Source organism: Erythrolamprus reginae, chromosome 1 (assembly GCF_031021105.1).
Source record: "Erythrolamprus reginae isolate rEryReg1 chromosome 1, rEryReg1.hap1, whole genome shotgun sequence".
Taxonomy (NCBI): domain Eukaryota; kingdom Metazoa; phylum Chordata; class Lepidosauria; order Squamata; family Dipsadidae; genus Erythrolamprus; species Erythrolamprus reginae.
In genome coordinates this window covers 251,044,069-251,061,017 of record NC_091950.1, presented here as the reverse complement: position 1 = coordinate 251,061,017, position 16,949 = coordinate 251,044,069, and the positions used below count along the sequence as shown (strand labels likewise).

At 41.9% G+C, this 16,949-nt stretch overlaps 1 protein-coding gene across 3 annotated transcripts in view; it reads right to left on the bottom strand.

Moving 5' to 3' along the window:
- HS1BP3 (HCLS1 binding protein 3) overlaps nt 1–16,949 on the bottom strand; it is a 58,270-nt gene that overhangs the window by 12,477 nt on the left and 28,844 nt on the right. For all 3 annotated transcript variants that reach the window (XM_070732807.1, XM_070732809.1, XM_070732806.1), the window contains exons 5-6: nt 5,875–6,032; nt 4,705–4,840 (exon numbers count right to left, since the gene is read on the bottom strand). In XM_070732807.1, the coding sequence (XP_070588908.1) occupies nt 4,705–4,840; nt 5,875–6,032 (294 nt within the window). The remainder of the gene's footprint in view (nt 1–4,704; nt 4,841–5,874; nt 6,033–16,949) is intronic.

Below are 16,949 nucleotides of genomic sequence, written 5' to 3'. Positions count from 1 at the left end.
CTAGTAATGGGCCTTGTGAGGAGGGGTTAGGTGTGGGTCATGTCAGATGAAGATCTTGTAAAAATGTAAGAGACATAGATTTCTTGAATGAGACCTTTTAAAAAAGTAGGCTGTACAGTATATATCATTTTAAAGACGGACGTTATGCATTTGGGGCGGTGTATAGCAGAGTCTCGTAGTTATACGTGGCCAAACAATATAAACTTCCTTCCCCTAATCTTTCTGAAATATCAATTTCAGCTACCCCCCCTTTCTTTGAGTTATCTCCTTTCTTAATCACAGTGGAATATATCTATTGCATAAGGTGACCAGATGTCCGGCTTTCGGCGGGAGTAACGCTTTTTAGCAATTTGTCCCGCGTCCCGCAGCATTTTTTAAAAATCCCAAGTTTTTGAAACAGCTGGCTGGAGATTGCTGAACCTCTGCATTGGCTGATTTTGGGCAGCGTGGAAGCTGAGCTTCCTTCTTTGCAGCTTCCAAGTTTTTCCTGGCAGATTTTACTCGCCGGTGCTGGGAAAAAACTTGGAAGCCGCCAAGGAGAGCAAACCGAGTTGCAGCATAGAGCAAAGTTTCCTTCGGCCCGGGCGGCATGGCTGAAGCATTGGACTCGTCCAACCCCTTCTGTTTCTAGCTCGGCTCCGCTCGCCAGCAACCCCCACCCCGTTGCCTCTGGCTGCCTTTACCTGGCTTCGCAACTTTTTGCTCTTCGCCCACAGCCGTCTGTTAACCCCTCCAGCACCCCTTCCCGCCTTTCTCCCCCTCTCTTTTATTTTTCTTTATTTTTTTAATTTGCTTGCTTCCCCTCCTCTTCCTCTTCCACTCATGCTCGCTCCTCACCCCTGGCTTGACACCTTCCCAGGGCCACAACCATTGGCCAACTCCCTCAGAGTGGCTCACTGGCAGCGACAGCAAAGGGGAGGAAAAGGAAAGGGAAGCGCGGCCGAGGCGTTTGCCCCCCCCCTCATCTGACAGCCCGTCTGCTGTGCTTGGGGGTGGGTGGACAGAGTGGCCTTTGCGCCGGGTGGGAAAACTCATCTACTCCTTCCAAGCAGCAGCTGGCCCATCGAATAAAGATGGGCCCATCTCAGCCTGACATTTTTCCTCCCTGACGGGCCTTCGCCCCAGCGCCACCAATGGAGTGACTGAGCACGCTTTGCCTCTGTCTCTGGGTCGGCATCGCCTCTGAAGTAGGTGAGAGAGGCAGCGCAGGTGCGCACCACCAACAGAGAGAGAGAGAGAGAGAGAAGAAAGGAAGAGAGAGAAAGAGAGAAAAAGAGAGAGAACGTGAGGGAGGAAGAGAGAGAGAGAGAGAAACAGAGTGAGAGGGAGGGAAGAAGGGAGAGAGAGAAAGGAAGGGAAAGAGACAGGGAGGAAGGAAGAGAGAAAGAGAGAGAGAAAAAGGAAGGAAGGAAAAGAAAGAGGGAGAGAGAAATAGAAAGGGAGGGAGAGAGAGAAAGGGAAGAAGGAAGAGAAAGAGAGAGAAAAGGAGAGGAAGGAAGGGAAAGAAAGAGTGGAAGGGAAGGAGGGGGAGAGAGAGAAAGAAAGAGAAATAGAGAGGGAGGGAGAAAGAGAAAAAAGAGAGGAGGAGAGAAATAAATAAATGAAGAAAGAAAGAAAGAAAGAAAGAAAGAGGAAGGGAGGGAGGAAGGGAGAGAAAGAGAGGGAGAGAGAGAAAGGGAGGGAGGGATGGAGAGAAAGAGAAAAAAATAGAGGAAGGAAGAGAGAGAGAAAGAGAAAGAAAGAGGGAGAGAGAGAGAGAAAGAAAGAGAGAAATAGAAAGGGAGGAAGAGAGATAGAGAGAAAAAGGAAGATAATATTTTTTTGCTCCATATAGATGAAATGTTTAATCAAGAACCTCCCCACCCCAACAATGGTGTCCCTCTTTACCAATGTTAAAATCTGGTCACTTTAATAATGCTTGCTTATCTATTATTTTGTAGAAACCATTTTAAATGTCCCATAAAGAACAAGAGAATATGAGGGAGTGGAACATTTGTCCTACTTTATCTGTGTCAGTGACAATCCAGAATAGATTGTCAAGTTTTTTACCCAGGTTAGCAAGTGTTTGTTCCTCCTACTCCAAGCTACATAAAAATATAGATTGCAGACTTTCAGGCTTATTTTACTTTTGGCATAATATACATGTGATTAGTAAATGATCTGGGTGCCAAAAATTCATGTTCAATTCACAAGCCTCAAAAAGTAGGATTTTCTTACATGAACAAAACAATCCATCTCTGATTACAAAATATAAAAAGGGGGCCATGGGATGGGGGAATCACACATGAGTTATAAAATTCCCAGCTATATAATTCAAATAAAATAGAGTTATACTTGGAGACTTCTGGTCTTAAAAGATCAGATGTGCTCTTAAGCATAAAAAAAGCATTAACATTTTCCTCTGAGCAAACTAAGGTAAGTGTCTCTGATACATGTTATTACAAAATGTTCCATTATAAACACCATTATAAACAATGAAGAAGAATCATGTTTCCAAGAAACTTCGTGCAATAGAATGTTTTTCTTCTACTTTCCATTATGAACATGTTATTTAAACTCTAAAATGTTTCTAACAGCCTAACTTCCATTCTCTCCTCCCACCCTAAACTTAAATGCAAATGCCTCCCTAGCGTTGGTGACAAGTGAATCTACAGAAATTCAAAGAACTCTAGTTAAAATGTGCAGCACAACACAGTAAATTGAAACTGTAATGTAGAATAATACTATTGGTGAGATCCAGTCTTAAGTCAAATTTTCAGCAGATTCACTGAAATCAGTAAGATGTAAGTTAATTGTGATTAATTTATCCAATTGATTTCAACAGACCAGTTATAGGATTAATTCAGTCTGTAAACAATGCAATTTTGTTTAGAAAGCAAAGAACTGCTAGAAAAGTAATTGCTTAAAAAAGTGCTTGGTTTATACCTGTAAGAGATATTTTCTCTATCAAAATGCAGGAATTTACATGACTTCATAAATATCTAAAGTCCCCAATTACTCTTCAGTCTTTATATGCCAGTGTAGAGGTCTAGTGGCTCAGTAGTTTAATGAAACTGCAAATGATCTCTCCTCCAGCAATTCAAGTCCTAGCATAGTATGTCAGGTGAGCTCCCACTACTTGCCTCAGCATCTGTCCACCTAACAGATCAAAAACATGTTCTATGCAAGTAGATAAATAGGCACCACTTCGGTGAGGAGATGAGTTGGCACTCCGTTCAGGCAGTCAGATTCTTGCCGGCTCTGAACTTTCCTGGTGGTAGCACCCATTTACAAGGCGGCCCCAGGGAAGAGAAGGATAGTAGGATAATACTGTAGGAAAAGCCACTTGTTTTTCCTGGGAAGAGAGTGTATCCTACAACAAAGCTGGTAATTGGCAGCCAAACAACTATTCTGCTATAGCATTATGGTCTCCTGGCTAATGTAACACCATATGCCAACAACAACAACGATAATAATAATACACCAGTGGAAATGCAGTTTTTCTAAACTTAATAGAGATAATCACTATATATTTGTTACATTTAGTATATTCCTATGTGCAACCAAGGGTGGGCTGCTGCCTGGACGGAGGGAGGGGGGCGCAGTAGGGTAGCAAAAATGGAGCTCCACCCCAGAGCACCCAATTTGCATTGAAAGATGTTGAAAGAAAATGCATAAGCCACGCCCACAGTGTGGTGGTAAAAAAATGGGTAGCCCTTCACTGTGTGCAACCATTGTATTTTTCATACTGTACATGGCTTAATTCAGAGATTATAAGAATCTGCCTATAAGCATTATTATGTGATTTGTACCCAGGTAATAGTGTCTGTCTGTCTGCCATCTTTACTATTTTTATAAATTACCCCTGGTGACAAACATACCTGATAATCCTTTCTCTTATTTTCCCCGCAACAACAACCCTATGAAGTGAATTGATTCAGATACATGTATACCTGAGCCAAATAACAAATTTACATAGGGCAGAAAGTAATAAACCTACCGTAAGTCACAATAAGGCAGATTTTACTTGAACTTTACGAAAAGTTTAAGTTTAAGTTTAATCAGATTTGTATGCCGCCCCTCTCCGCAGACTCGGGGCGGCTCACAGCAATAACAATACAATGTAAAACAAATCTAATATTTAAGTTAATTTTTAAAAAAAACACCACAAATTAAAACCAATCATACATACTAGCGTACCATGCATAAATTTTATAAGCCTAGGGGGAGACTTGCTAAGAAGAGTTCAGCAATGTAACCAATTTCTGAGGGAGGCAATGATCTCCCTTTACGGGATTTGTTCAAGAGGTGGGTGGACAAGTATCTGTCAAGTAAATTCTTGAGCACTGATTACTTCTCTTAGTACAGAGCTGGACTCAATGTCCTTATGGCTTTTTCTGTTAGTGTGATCCCTATAGCTGGAATGAACTGATTAACTCTTGTACACAATTTCTTTTAGCTGTGAGGAACTGCCTAGAAGAAGGGTGGACAGACGTTCTGAAGAAAAAAACATGATGATAAGGAATAAATGAAGAATTATAAGAATGAAGGAAACAACTAAAGCTGAAATCCATGCCCCTCACATCTCAGTTTTGAAAACAGTGTGGCCTTAGCAGGCTAAAGCCTAGAAGTTGTCTTCCAATCTTGGGCTGATTGAGACAGACAGGCTTGAGGAGACATCATAAGCACACAACACTAAATTTATCATGCAATTCAAATGAATACCTCAATAGTTCCTCCACGTCCTCAGCAGGACTAACATTTAACAGAGGTTCTCTGTCTTCACTAGCTGTCAGCAACAGCAGTGGATCTCCAAGAGTTACCACTCCATCAAGATCTGGTCCTTCAAATAATTTCACATCTAACATTTAAACAAAAGACAGGCAGAATCAGGCCAAAATACAGTGACAAATAGCAAGTATAACCTAAATAGCAATAACATTTAGACTTATATACCACTTCACAGTACTTTACAGCCCACACTCAGCAGTTTACAGAGTCAGCATATTGCCTCCAACAATCTGGGTCCTGTTTTTACCGACCTCGGAAGGATGGAAGACTGAGTCAACCTTCAACCAGTGAGAATCAAACTGCTGGCAGTCATCAAAATTAGCCTGCAATACTGTATTCTAACCACTGTACCACCACGGCTCTAAATGAGTTGGGTGAGCAAAGAACCTATTGGAGTTGCATGGGTGCCAGAAAATTAAGATAGAATGAGATTTTATTATACCAATTCGCTTCTACATAGGAAACAGAAAGAATGACTCTTATCACTTTTTAAACATAGAATTGTTTCATTCATTAGGATACTAAATGAAGGATAGTTTATACTAGGCTTGGAGGAAGCTTTGAAATATTGTTGCACTACAATTCTCTCACCAAGATAACTGGTTAAGGTTAACAGAATTAGCCTAATGAAGCATAATCAATAGCCTATTACAGTTTTACACAGTAAGCTGAAAGGTTAAAACAGATATTACCAATGGGATGCAAGCATTGTTTTCTTTCTTTAAATTATCTCAGTATTTTTAAACATTTTGCATGAAGGATTTATGTAATAGTAATAGTTAATATTCTGAACCCGGACTAAGTTCAAACTCTCCCTTGACCATGAAGGTTCACTATAAAATATTTGGTTATTGATAAGGATAAGATTGGGGGGAGGGGAGAGGATGATCCATGACATTGATTTGATCTGTCAGAAAAAATGCGTGGTGGAAATGCAATAAATAAATAAACCTAGCTAAAGAAACTAGTTAAGGAATTGCCACTGTGAAATAACCATATCCAGAAGCTAAGACAGAGTTTTACAATCAAAGATTCCATGTTTTGTGACATTAAAAAAAAATCCTATAGAGTATATAGCAAGAAAACTTGACTGTTCATTAATACCTTCTTTAACTGCCAATATCTTCTTGTTGCTGGGGGATGAAAAATCTTCAGACGTGCCAAACAGTTCTTCTCCCGGATCCACTTCTCCATGAAAAATTGTTAACTTGGTTTTATCTTCTTGAGCAGGAGATGATATGGGCTTCTTGAGTTTTTTAGATCTAAAATTTTAAATAATAAAGCAGAAATTAATAAGAATTTTCTGGCAGGAAGGATTTCAATTTGGGATATTGGTATTAAATCCTTTTCAATCATGTTATGACTTTGATTTTATTAGTCATGAAAGAAGAAACATGCTGCCATTGCTCCCTGGTTCTGAAAGTTTATTGAAAAATTAAAGAAAATAAAGTTTTCACTCTGCCATTGTATCCCAATATTAATTTAGTCCTTGATCTGCATGCCCTACAGCCAATTTGGTGTAGTGGTTATGGGACACAGGATAGAATTAGAAGTCTGTGAGTTGTAGTCTCATTTTAGGCACAAAAGCAGCTGGGTAACCTGGGGCCAGTCACATTATTTCAGCCCTGGAAAGCAGGTAAGGACAAACCATTTTTGAAATGGGACTTGGGAAAACTGCAGGGACTTGTTCAGGCAATTGTCAGGATTCAACATTAATTCAAAGGTATGTGCACGTACATACACATATACACACTGAATGGACTACACCACAGCTGTCAAACTCGCAGCCTGCAGGCCAGTTTAGTGAAGAGGGAAAATGTCATGATACGTCATATGATGATGCCATGACGACGCGAGTTTGACATCCCTGGTCTACACTGTATTCAGGGAGCCATTGAAGGAACTCTTTCTACACCATCTGCTTTAAATATGACATATGAAAGATGTTAATGGGAAGAATATTTACAGTTGATTATAAAATACTGTGGGGAAAAATAAATGTGGTAGTAACAGCCAAACCTGTCAAATCTTTTTAAAAACAAAACCATAAAATTTTATTCTACTTGGAAGAAAAAGAAAATGCAGATCTTGAAAATATGTTGACATGTGCCCCCAGCAATTCATAGAAAATGGAATTCCAAGAAACATATTCCCATATCTTCTGAAAGTAATGGTAGCACATGGTTACGTAACAGAGGGCAGACATAGCTTAAATTAATTCATTAGAGCATTTATTAGACCATTAAAACTAATAAAACTCAGGAAGCCTTCCCTGGACCCAGCCATACTTAATAACTACTATCCAGTCTCCAACCTTCCCTTTATGGGGAAGGTTGTTGAGAAGGTGGTGTCGCTCCAGCTCCAGCGGTCCTCAACGGTCAGGATTCAGGCCCGGCTACAGCACGGAAACTGCTTTGGTCGCGCTGATGGATGATCTCTGGCGGGCCCGGGATAGGGGTTTAGCCTCTGCCCTGGTGCTTCTTGACCTCTCAGAGGCTTTCAATACCATCGACCATGGTATCCTTCTGCGCCAGCTGGAGGGGTTGGGAGTGGGAGGCACTGTTCTTCGGTGGTTCTCCTCCTACCTCTCCGGTCGGTTGCAGTCGGTGTTAGTGGGGGGTCAGAGGTCGACCTCTAGGCTTCTCCCTTGTGGAGTGCCTCAGGGGTCAGCCCTCTCCCCCCTGCTATTTAATATCTACATGAAACCGCTGGGCGAGATCATCCAGGGGCATGGGGTGAGTTATCATCAGTATGCTGATTGTACCCAGTTGTACATCTCCAACCCGTGTCCAGTTGGCGAAGCAGTGGAAGTGATGTGCCGTTGCCTGGAGGCTGTTAGGGTCTGGATGGGTTCAAACTCAACTCTGACAAGATGGAGTGGCTGTGGGTTTTGCCTCCCAAGGACAATCCCATCTGTCCATCCATTACCCTGGGGGAGGGAATTATTGACCCCCTTGGACAGGGTCCACAAGTTGGGCATCCTCCTCAATCCACAGCTAACTTTAGAATACCATCTATCAGCTGTGGCGAGGAGGGCATTTGCCCAGGTTTGCCTGGTGCACCAGTTGCAGCCCTATTTGGACAGTTTTTGCTCACATTCACTCATGCCCTCATCACCTCGAGGTTCGACTACTGCAACGCTCTGTACATGGGGCTACTTCTGAAGAGTATTCTGAATCTGCACATCGTGCAGAATGTGGCTGCGAGAGCAATCATGTGTCTGCCCAGATATGCCCATGTTTCGTCAACACTCCACAGCCTGCACTGGTTGCCGATTAATTTACGGACACAATTCAAAGTGTTGGTAATGACCTATAAAGCGCTGCATGGCATCGGACCAGAATACCTATGGGACTGCCTTTTGCCACACGAATCCCAGCGGCCGATTAGGTCCCACAGAGTTGGCCTTCTCCAGGTCCCGTCGACTAAACAATACTGTCTGGTGGGACCCAGGGGAAGAGCCTTTTCTGTGGTGGCCCCAGCCCTCTGGAATCAACTCCCTCCTGAGATTCGAACTGCCCCCACACTCCTCGCCTTCCGCAAGACTCTGAAGACCTATCTATGTCGCCAGGCATAGGGTAATTGATGTATCCCCTTTTGGCTAGTAAGATTTATGTGTGGTTATGATTGGGTAATGTTGACTGTTTTTAAACGATACTGGGTTTTTAGCTATAGTTTTAATTATTGGATTTGTACTGTATTGTTTATTGTTGTTGTGAGCCACCCTGGGTCTTTGGAGAGGGGTGGCATACAAATCTAATAAATTATTATTATTATTAATTATTATTATTGTAGATGGGGAAGCTAGGTACAGACTTTGTGAGGTCTTTTTTCCTCTTTTTTTCTCAGGACCATAAGATATAATGAATCATGATACTACATCACTGTAAACAGTATACATCAGGGGTGAAATGCTATCAGTTTGGCCCAGTTCTGGCATACTGGTAACGATGGGCGACAGAGGTTCAGAGAACCGGTAGCGGCGGCAGGCATGAGACTCCGCCCACCCACCCAGACACTGTCATTTTCTTTTTTTAACCCTCTGGGCATGTGCAAAGCCTTCTTTGCACGCTTCCGAACCGTAGGGAAAGTAAGTAGATTTGACTGCTGTTATACATCATAATCCCACCTCAAAATGAGTGAGATATAAATTTGATAAATAAATAACTAAACCAGACTGAAGTGAACAAAACAGACATAGACTTAAGAATGAAAGAATGTTAAACCTGGAAATTTATTAAGAGTACCATTACTAAACTAAGCTTGGTTATGAACTAATTTTAACCATTACTGATACTTAGGGAATGCATTGTTACCAGACATCTTACAGCGTTCTTTTCTTTAAGCATCAGCGATGAACAACTTGGTGACTTCCAAGAACTTGCAATGTACATTTCCTAAGGCTACTTCAAAACAAGGAGGTTCCAGGCTTCTTATAAATCTGTATGTAACAAGTCCCTGCTGTCACAAGCCATTCTGATAAGAGTATCCGTCAGTGGCATGAGATGTACAAACGCAAGAGCAAATCATATTAAGAATATGTCCAACCCCAAAGACAACAGCGGTTAAAAGAATGCATTCTTCCAAATAAGGCTGGCTAGGCTGCCAAATTCCAGTAATGGGGATTAAATTAAAGGAGGGAACACAGGACAAGATGATTGATCATAAATGCCCATTTATCCAGCATGACATCGACAAAAGGAGCTGAGAAAGCATAACATGTTCCGTGGGAAGAGACAGATGCCTACCCAGCTGTCAGGGCTCTCACATAGCACAGTTTGTAACTTCTCCAAGTGCCTCTTCTTCTTCTTCTTTTAAAGTTGAAATATGGAAGGCTATTTCTAGGGTTTTGTTGCTGCTGGACTAAACAAGTCATGAACTTCCAATTATCACTGCCATTCCAGTCATTGCTGATTCACTGCTAATACTCTGAGTAAAGAAAACTGCAATGTTTCCAGAACCTGTTCACATTCTGAAGAAAATGATACTTTGGTACTAAAGAATGTTTAGTACAAATATATATAGAAACACAATTATTTCCATTTGCTGAATAACTTTCATTGTTTCGGAGATATTAAAAATATTATTCTTAATACATATTAATCTGTGTCCCTTTATACAGCATATGTGTTCTTGTCAGAATAATGAAGAATAGCTTTCCAAAATAATTCCCCATTAATTTTATTTAGTTGCTCTATATCTATATACATAGAGATGTATAAAAGCCAAACACTCGTCATGAAACCTCAAGAACTGTAAAGCCTACAAACCTGAAACTTGGCACATATGTTCCTCTTGGCTTCTAGTTGCTCACTAATAAAGGATTTTTCAAAATGACCATCAGATCATTACTATTTCTTATACAGTATTATATTAACACACTCTGAAGTTAAGGAGTTAGACCTTCTACTCCCCTTCCCCAACTGAAAAAAACTGTTCGAACTGCCAATTGCCTTATATTAACATGCTCTGATGCTACCCCTTCGCTAAACCGGGCATGAACGTGGCCAGCATGTGACTTAGCTGACCTGTGGGCTGGGAGTTTAGACATTCTACTTCCCCTCCCCACCTGAAAAGAACTCTGTTCCAAATGACAGGTGCTTTACATTAACATGCTCTGATAATAAGCAATTACTCATTTCTACTTACATTTTCAAGCTTTAATGGTCAATGTAACAAACTTGATCAATAACTACTCATTAATTTTCAAGCTTTAACTGTTAATTTACCCTATCACATAGTTTCATAGCGAAGCACGGGTATACAGCTACTAATACATGATAAAGCCAATACAGGTTAGAATCTGTTCACAGTACAATGCATATGCAGTGTCTTTTGCTAACATCATCTCTGTTGGGTTATAACTTTCTTGCAGAAGAAAAATGAAAAGATAAAACTTACTTCTTAAACTACCATTATAGCAAGAATTTGCTTTAAGCTTTATAGGAAATATGATTTGCTTAATTACAATGATTAGAAATGATAGTTTCAATGTTAATCAAGCTCAAGATAAAATCTTGTCCAAAGCAAGGACTGCCCCTCAGTTCTCTTTCCACTTATCTCCCCTGAATGTTGCTATATTTTGTTTTGCAAAGTAAAATTAAATCAAGCTAGCTTGGGTGTCTTTTGTCACCTAATGGGAACCTGAAGAAAAGCAGGATATTTTTCACATTTCCCTTGCAGTATGTCTCATGATACATCTTTCACTAGAAAACATTAGGTTGCCTGAGTCTTCAATGATACCATAAAGGAGAACTAGAACAGTAAGTTATGATTCAAGAAGACCCAAAAGAAGTAGGGAGTTGTGCACAGCTACAGCCTAATGGAGAGATAACAATAGAATTTTCAGTGCCAACTGTTGTATTTACATAGAGGTAGGAGGTCCTATTGAGTCTATGCCTAATAAAGAGAGAACTAATTATTGCAACCTTTGTGATATGCTTATTTGAACCAGGTCTTTTCAAGCATTACTTAAAACTGGTAGGGAAATAATAGGGGAAGAAGATGCTACTGTAAGACAGCTTGTAAATGCCCCATTCAGTAATATTTCATAGAACTTCATAATCGGAACAAGTAAGGGTGGAAAAATAAACCCACTTGCTTCCTTGTTCATGGTTTTCAAGTAGAGGTGGTCCAGTTCCATGACCATTCAAAATTACAACGACTCTGAAAAAAAGTGACTAACATCATTGTAGCATCCCCATGGTCATGTGATCAAAATTCAGACCCTTGGCCCCTGACTCATTGTAGCATCCCTAGGTTATGTGATTTCCCCTTCTGCCAGATTCACTTAACAACCATGTTACTAATTTAACACCTGCCGTGATTCACTTAACAACTGTGTTAAGAAAGCTCATTAAATGGGGCAAAACTCACTTAACAGCCATGTCATTTAGCAACAGCAATTCAGGGCTCAATGACTACCTGTAGTTTAGAGTAAAAAAAGCTGCAGCATCATTAAAGAAAAAGGGTAGTCCCCACCTGCAATACGAGGATAACAATGCTAACTCTGAATTCACAGTAAAGGGAGCTCAGCACACCAGGAGACTTATTTGGAAAATGTCATTATGCAGTCATTCATAATACATATACAGGGTCGATTGCTATCTTGATTATATGTTTATACCTAACTTGAACAAACCTTGGTGCCTTATGAATATTCAGTTTATATTTATAAATTGAATATTTATATTTTATTTGTTATTCAACAAATACAATTTGCATGGCTCTCATTTAATAAGCTAAATGACAGACCTGTTAAGAAATGATATCTGGGATTTGAAGGGCTATCGATCAATTTAGGTTAGCGGTCACCAACTGGTGGTCCGTGAGAAAATTTTGGTGGTCTGTAGAAAAATTACTTGCATGTTTTATATTACACTAAATCAAACTACGGCCCCTGGGCCGGAAATGTGCAATGAATATTTCTATTGCTGCAGAATCTCTCTCCCTTTGGGTTTTTTTTTTGTGTGGGTCAGAAATTCTGACTTGGGACCTGCTTCGGCCTCCTGGTGCGGGGCTTTGGGTGAAGGCTGGAGAAAAGCGCCACTGGTAGTGAAGAGCCAGAGGATCTTGTTCTAATGGGACTACATTATGGCTTGGAACTGGCTGACCATCTCAGCCTGCTGAGCTTCCAAGCACCGGGACCTAGCCTTGCACTCCCACAGGTCTTCCCTCTGCTTGGAAAGCCTATGCTCGTAGTCCTCAGTGAGGTGCTTCTGCTGAACCTCCTTCTCGGTCAGATCCAATTTGAAGTGAGCCAGCTGTTTTGCCAAATCTTTCTCATGGTGACTGCTTAGCTCCAACAGCTTCCTGTTGGGGCCCTAAGGAGCCTGGGCAGGCAGGGGAGAAGTGGTTGGGAGGGGAGGGGGAGGAATGGCTAGCGAGGTGCTCCTTGACATGAATGACATCAGGTTGGCCATGCCTACCCAGTCACATGACCAGGTAGCAACGCCCACCCAGTCTCTCATTAGGCAGATTGTATTAGTAGTCTGCAGGATTTAAAATGATGAGTGGTCCCTGGGGTCCAAAAGATTGGAGACCTCTGATTTAGATCATGGTTGTCCTAAAGATGCTTTTTCAAGAAGCAAATGGTTCTGGCTTTTCTTTGAAGACATTTCGCTTCTCATCCAAAGAAGTTTCAAAATGTGTTTAAAGAAAAATCAGAAAGTCCAGTTGCTTCTTAAAAAAGCACCTTTGGACTTACCAAGAGTAACAGAAGGGGGACAAAGCAGGCGGTCCAAGTAAACAGAGCTAACCTGGCACTGTCAATGGACTTTCAGAGTTAGTTGCACTGTCCTTTGAAACCTGGCCAGGGTCTGTGCAATGTCTACAGATCTGAAAGGGATAGGACAAGCACAGATGTTGCTTTTCAGTCATTTCTGTGCTTCTGTACTTATCTGTGCTCTACTCTTTGTTACTATTTTGACCAGGCAGTCAAAAAAAAAAAAGGATGGAAAACATAATATCCTACCGAAATACAGATAAACATAACTCTGTCAAGGAGCCAGACTTACTTATTTTAAGATTTTACAATGTAAATTAAGTCTGAGTTGGCACATATGAACTACATCGTACTTAAGTCTGCAATTTCTACACATGCTTTTTTGAATCAAGATAAAGGAAAACAGAGAACACAATGCTTGAATTTACAAACCCAAATTTACTGAAAGGTAAGTCATAGAATATGAGGACTCAGACTGTTGGGGGCTGACTCTGTATACCGCTTACAGGGAGCTGAAAACAGGGGTGGGCTGCTGCCCAGACGGGGGGGGACGCAGTGGGGTAGCGGAAATGGAGCTCCACCCCAGAGCATCCAATTTGCAGTCAAATATGTTGAATGAAAATGCACAAGCCATGCCCACAGTGTGGTAGTAAAACTTTTGGTAGCCCTTCATTTGGCTGTAAAGCATTGTGAAGTGTTATATAAGTCTAAGTGCTATTGCTATATTCATTGCAATCCCGTTCCCAGGAAACAAGCACTTAGTTTTTCAACTAAAAACACAACTTATGCTAGAGTTGTGAGAACGATGGGGAAACAATGTGGGTTTAGTTAAGATTATTATTATTATTATTATTATTATTATTATTATTATTATTATTATTAATTAGATTTGTACGGCGCCCCTCTCCGAGGACTCAGAGCGGTTCACAACAATAAATACAATAGAATACAAATCCAATATAAACTATATTAAAAAAACCCATTATTATTAAAAACTAACAATTCTAAAACAATCAATCTCATACGTTGAGTCAGGAAAGGTGAGGGGAGAAATTAATCCCCCATGCCTGGCAGTATAGATGAGTCTTCAACATGTTATGGAAGGCAAGGAGGGTGGGGGCAATTCGAATCTCAGGGGGGAGTTGATTCCAGAGGGCCGGGGCTGCCACAGAGAAGGCTCTTCCCCTAGGTCCCGCCAGATGACATTGTTTAGTCGATGGGACTCAGAGAAGGCTGACTCTGTGGGACCTAATCGGCCACTGGGATTCATGCGGCAGAAGACGGTTCCATAGGTATTCTGATCTGATGTCATGTGGGGCTTTATATATCACATTTCTAGTTGACTTTTGATTGGTTGTTATCATCTGGCATGGGGCAGCTGAAAAGGTTGGAAGTTGATCCAAGGGTAACAGCAATGACAGAAGTAAATATGGTGGGAGATGGGACATGAACTTGTTCTAAAGAAAGAGAGATTGCAAATTTCTGCTTGAGGGCCCCAATTTCAACACACCGGCCAGATATCCAGATGCAGATATCCAGCTACATTGGGATCAAGCTCATGCTCTGGAATGCCAGCTCTATCTGCAATAAATCTAACCTCCCAATGATTTGTCCATTTAAGCATTTATTTGCACTACATTACGGCTAGTTGGCTGCAGCTGTTACGTGACGGATATTTCTTGTGTGGCAGGAAAAGCAATGAAAATCCAGCTGAAACAAAGAGCTAAAGCAGACATTCCTTACTTTAGTAGCCAGTGAGAACCAGCAAAGGACACTTAAGATGTAGCATAAGAGTACTGGACACATCAATGCTAGCGTGTTTGAATGATTTTTTTCATAAGAAGGAGCGCGTACATTCACAATCATCTGCATGCATCCCACAAATAAGACTTTTAAAAGCCCAACTCGACTGAAGCTTATTAGAAAGGGAAAGGGGAGGGAGGAACAAAAGGCAACCGAAATCCACTCCCATTAACACTTTCTACTGTCAACAAAAGAGCTCTGTGAATCGGATGATTCAACATTTCCTGTTCCTCACAGGCCGAAGCCTGGGTGCACTTGATGAGGTAATGCACATTTGGAATTCTTGGGGCGGAAGAGCTGAGTCATGCTATTATCATCAATCCCCTCAGAGGAAAGAGGATTCAAGGCCTCCCCCTCCACAGCTCCACAGCCAGAGAGGTGGAGCAAATATGCTATGGCACATGTCCGTCTGGACTTTGAAAAAGGTACCCCCTTACTGCTCCCAAACAGCAAAGGAGCTGAGAACGCAGTCCCCGGCTTGACCTGCTTTAGAGCATAATAACCTCTCAAAAAAGGCATTCCCCCCCCCCCTTTTCCCAAGTCACCAAGCCTTCGGTCCTTTTGATGAAAAACTCACCACACCGAAGATCAGCCTTTCCCAACATACTCAGTTTTTCTATGTCTAAGAATGAGGTCACAAAGAAAACATTAACCACTTCCATTGCCTAACCAATCCACTTAAAGAAACATTTTCCCAAGGTCATTTGCTCAGGCTTCACCGAACATTCATGGTATCACATCGTCCCATTTCATATATAAAATGGTATAGGGCAGAGATGGCAACCCTATGGCATGGGTGCCACAGGTGGCACACGGAGCCATTTCGGCTGGCACGCAAGCTGTTGCCCTAGCTCAGCTCCAACATGCATGTGTGTGCCAGCCAGCTGATTTTTGGCTTGCACAGAGGCTCTGGGAGGGTGTTTTTGGCTTCCAAAGAGCCTCCGGGGGGTGGGGAGGGCGTTTTTATCTTCCCCCAGCTCCAGGGAAGCCTTTGGAGCCTGGGGAGGGCAAAACACAAGCCTACTGGGCCCACCAGAAGTTGGAAAACAGGCCGTTTCCAGCCTCCAGAGGGTCTCCAGGAGGCAGGGGAAGCTGTTTTCAGCCTCCCAGGCATTGAATTTTGGGTGTGGGCACTCATGAATATGTGATAGCGCACGTGCAGCTCTTTCGGCATCCGAGGGGGAAAGGGTTTGCCATCACTGGTATTGGGTCTCCTGCTTGAGCAGGGGGTTGGACTCGAAGACCTTCAAGGTTTCTTCCAGCTCTATTCTGGTTTGTTGGTTGGTTGGTTGAAATGAAGCTGCAAAAGGCCGGCTGATAGTTGCTAAATACACTAAAAAGAAGATAGGTGGAATGCGTACAAAAGCAGCAGTAGAATTTAAACTACAAATGTGAATGTCTGGCCAATCCAGCCCCTCAAATGGGCTACCATTGGTTGTGGTTAAGCAAAATAGTCACCTCAAGTACCCAAAAGAATTTCTCTAGATAGAAAAAGGATTTCAGGAACAAGGTTTCCGATAGAATCACAAAGCCCTTCATGGCACCGGACCAGATTATCTCAGGGACCGCCTTCTGCTGCATGAATCCCAGCGACCAGTTAGGTCCCACAGAGTGGGTCTTCTCTGGGTCCCATCAACTAAACAATGCCGCTTGATGGGACCCAGGGGAAGAGCCTTCTCTGTGGCGGCCCCGGCCCTCTGGAACCAACTCCCCCCTGAGATTAGAATTGCCCTGCCCCCACCCTCCTTGCCTTTCGTAAGCTACTAAAAACCCACCTCTGCCGCTAGGCATGGGGGAATTGAGATTCCCTTTCCCCCTAGGCCTTTACAATTTTATGCATGGTATGTCTGTATGTATGATTGGTTTTTTATATTAATGGGTTTTTAATCGGTTATTAATATTGGATTATTATTGCACGCTGTTTTATGATTGCTGTTAGCCGCCCCGAGTCTTCGGAGAGGGGCGGCATATAAATCCAATCAATCAATCAATCAATCAATCAATCAATAAATAAATAAAGTTGAAGGGACTTTAGAGGTCTTCTAGTCAAACCCCCTGGCCAAGGCAAGAGTCCTTATGCAATTCACTTGCCTTCTCCCATTCACTTGTCTTTACTGTTAATGTCTAGACCTATTTTAAGTGCAGGGCTCTG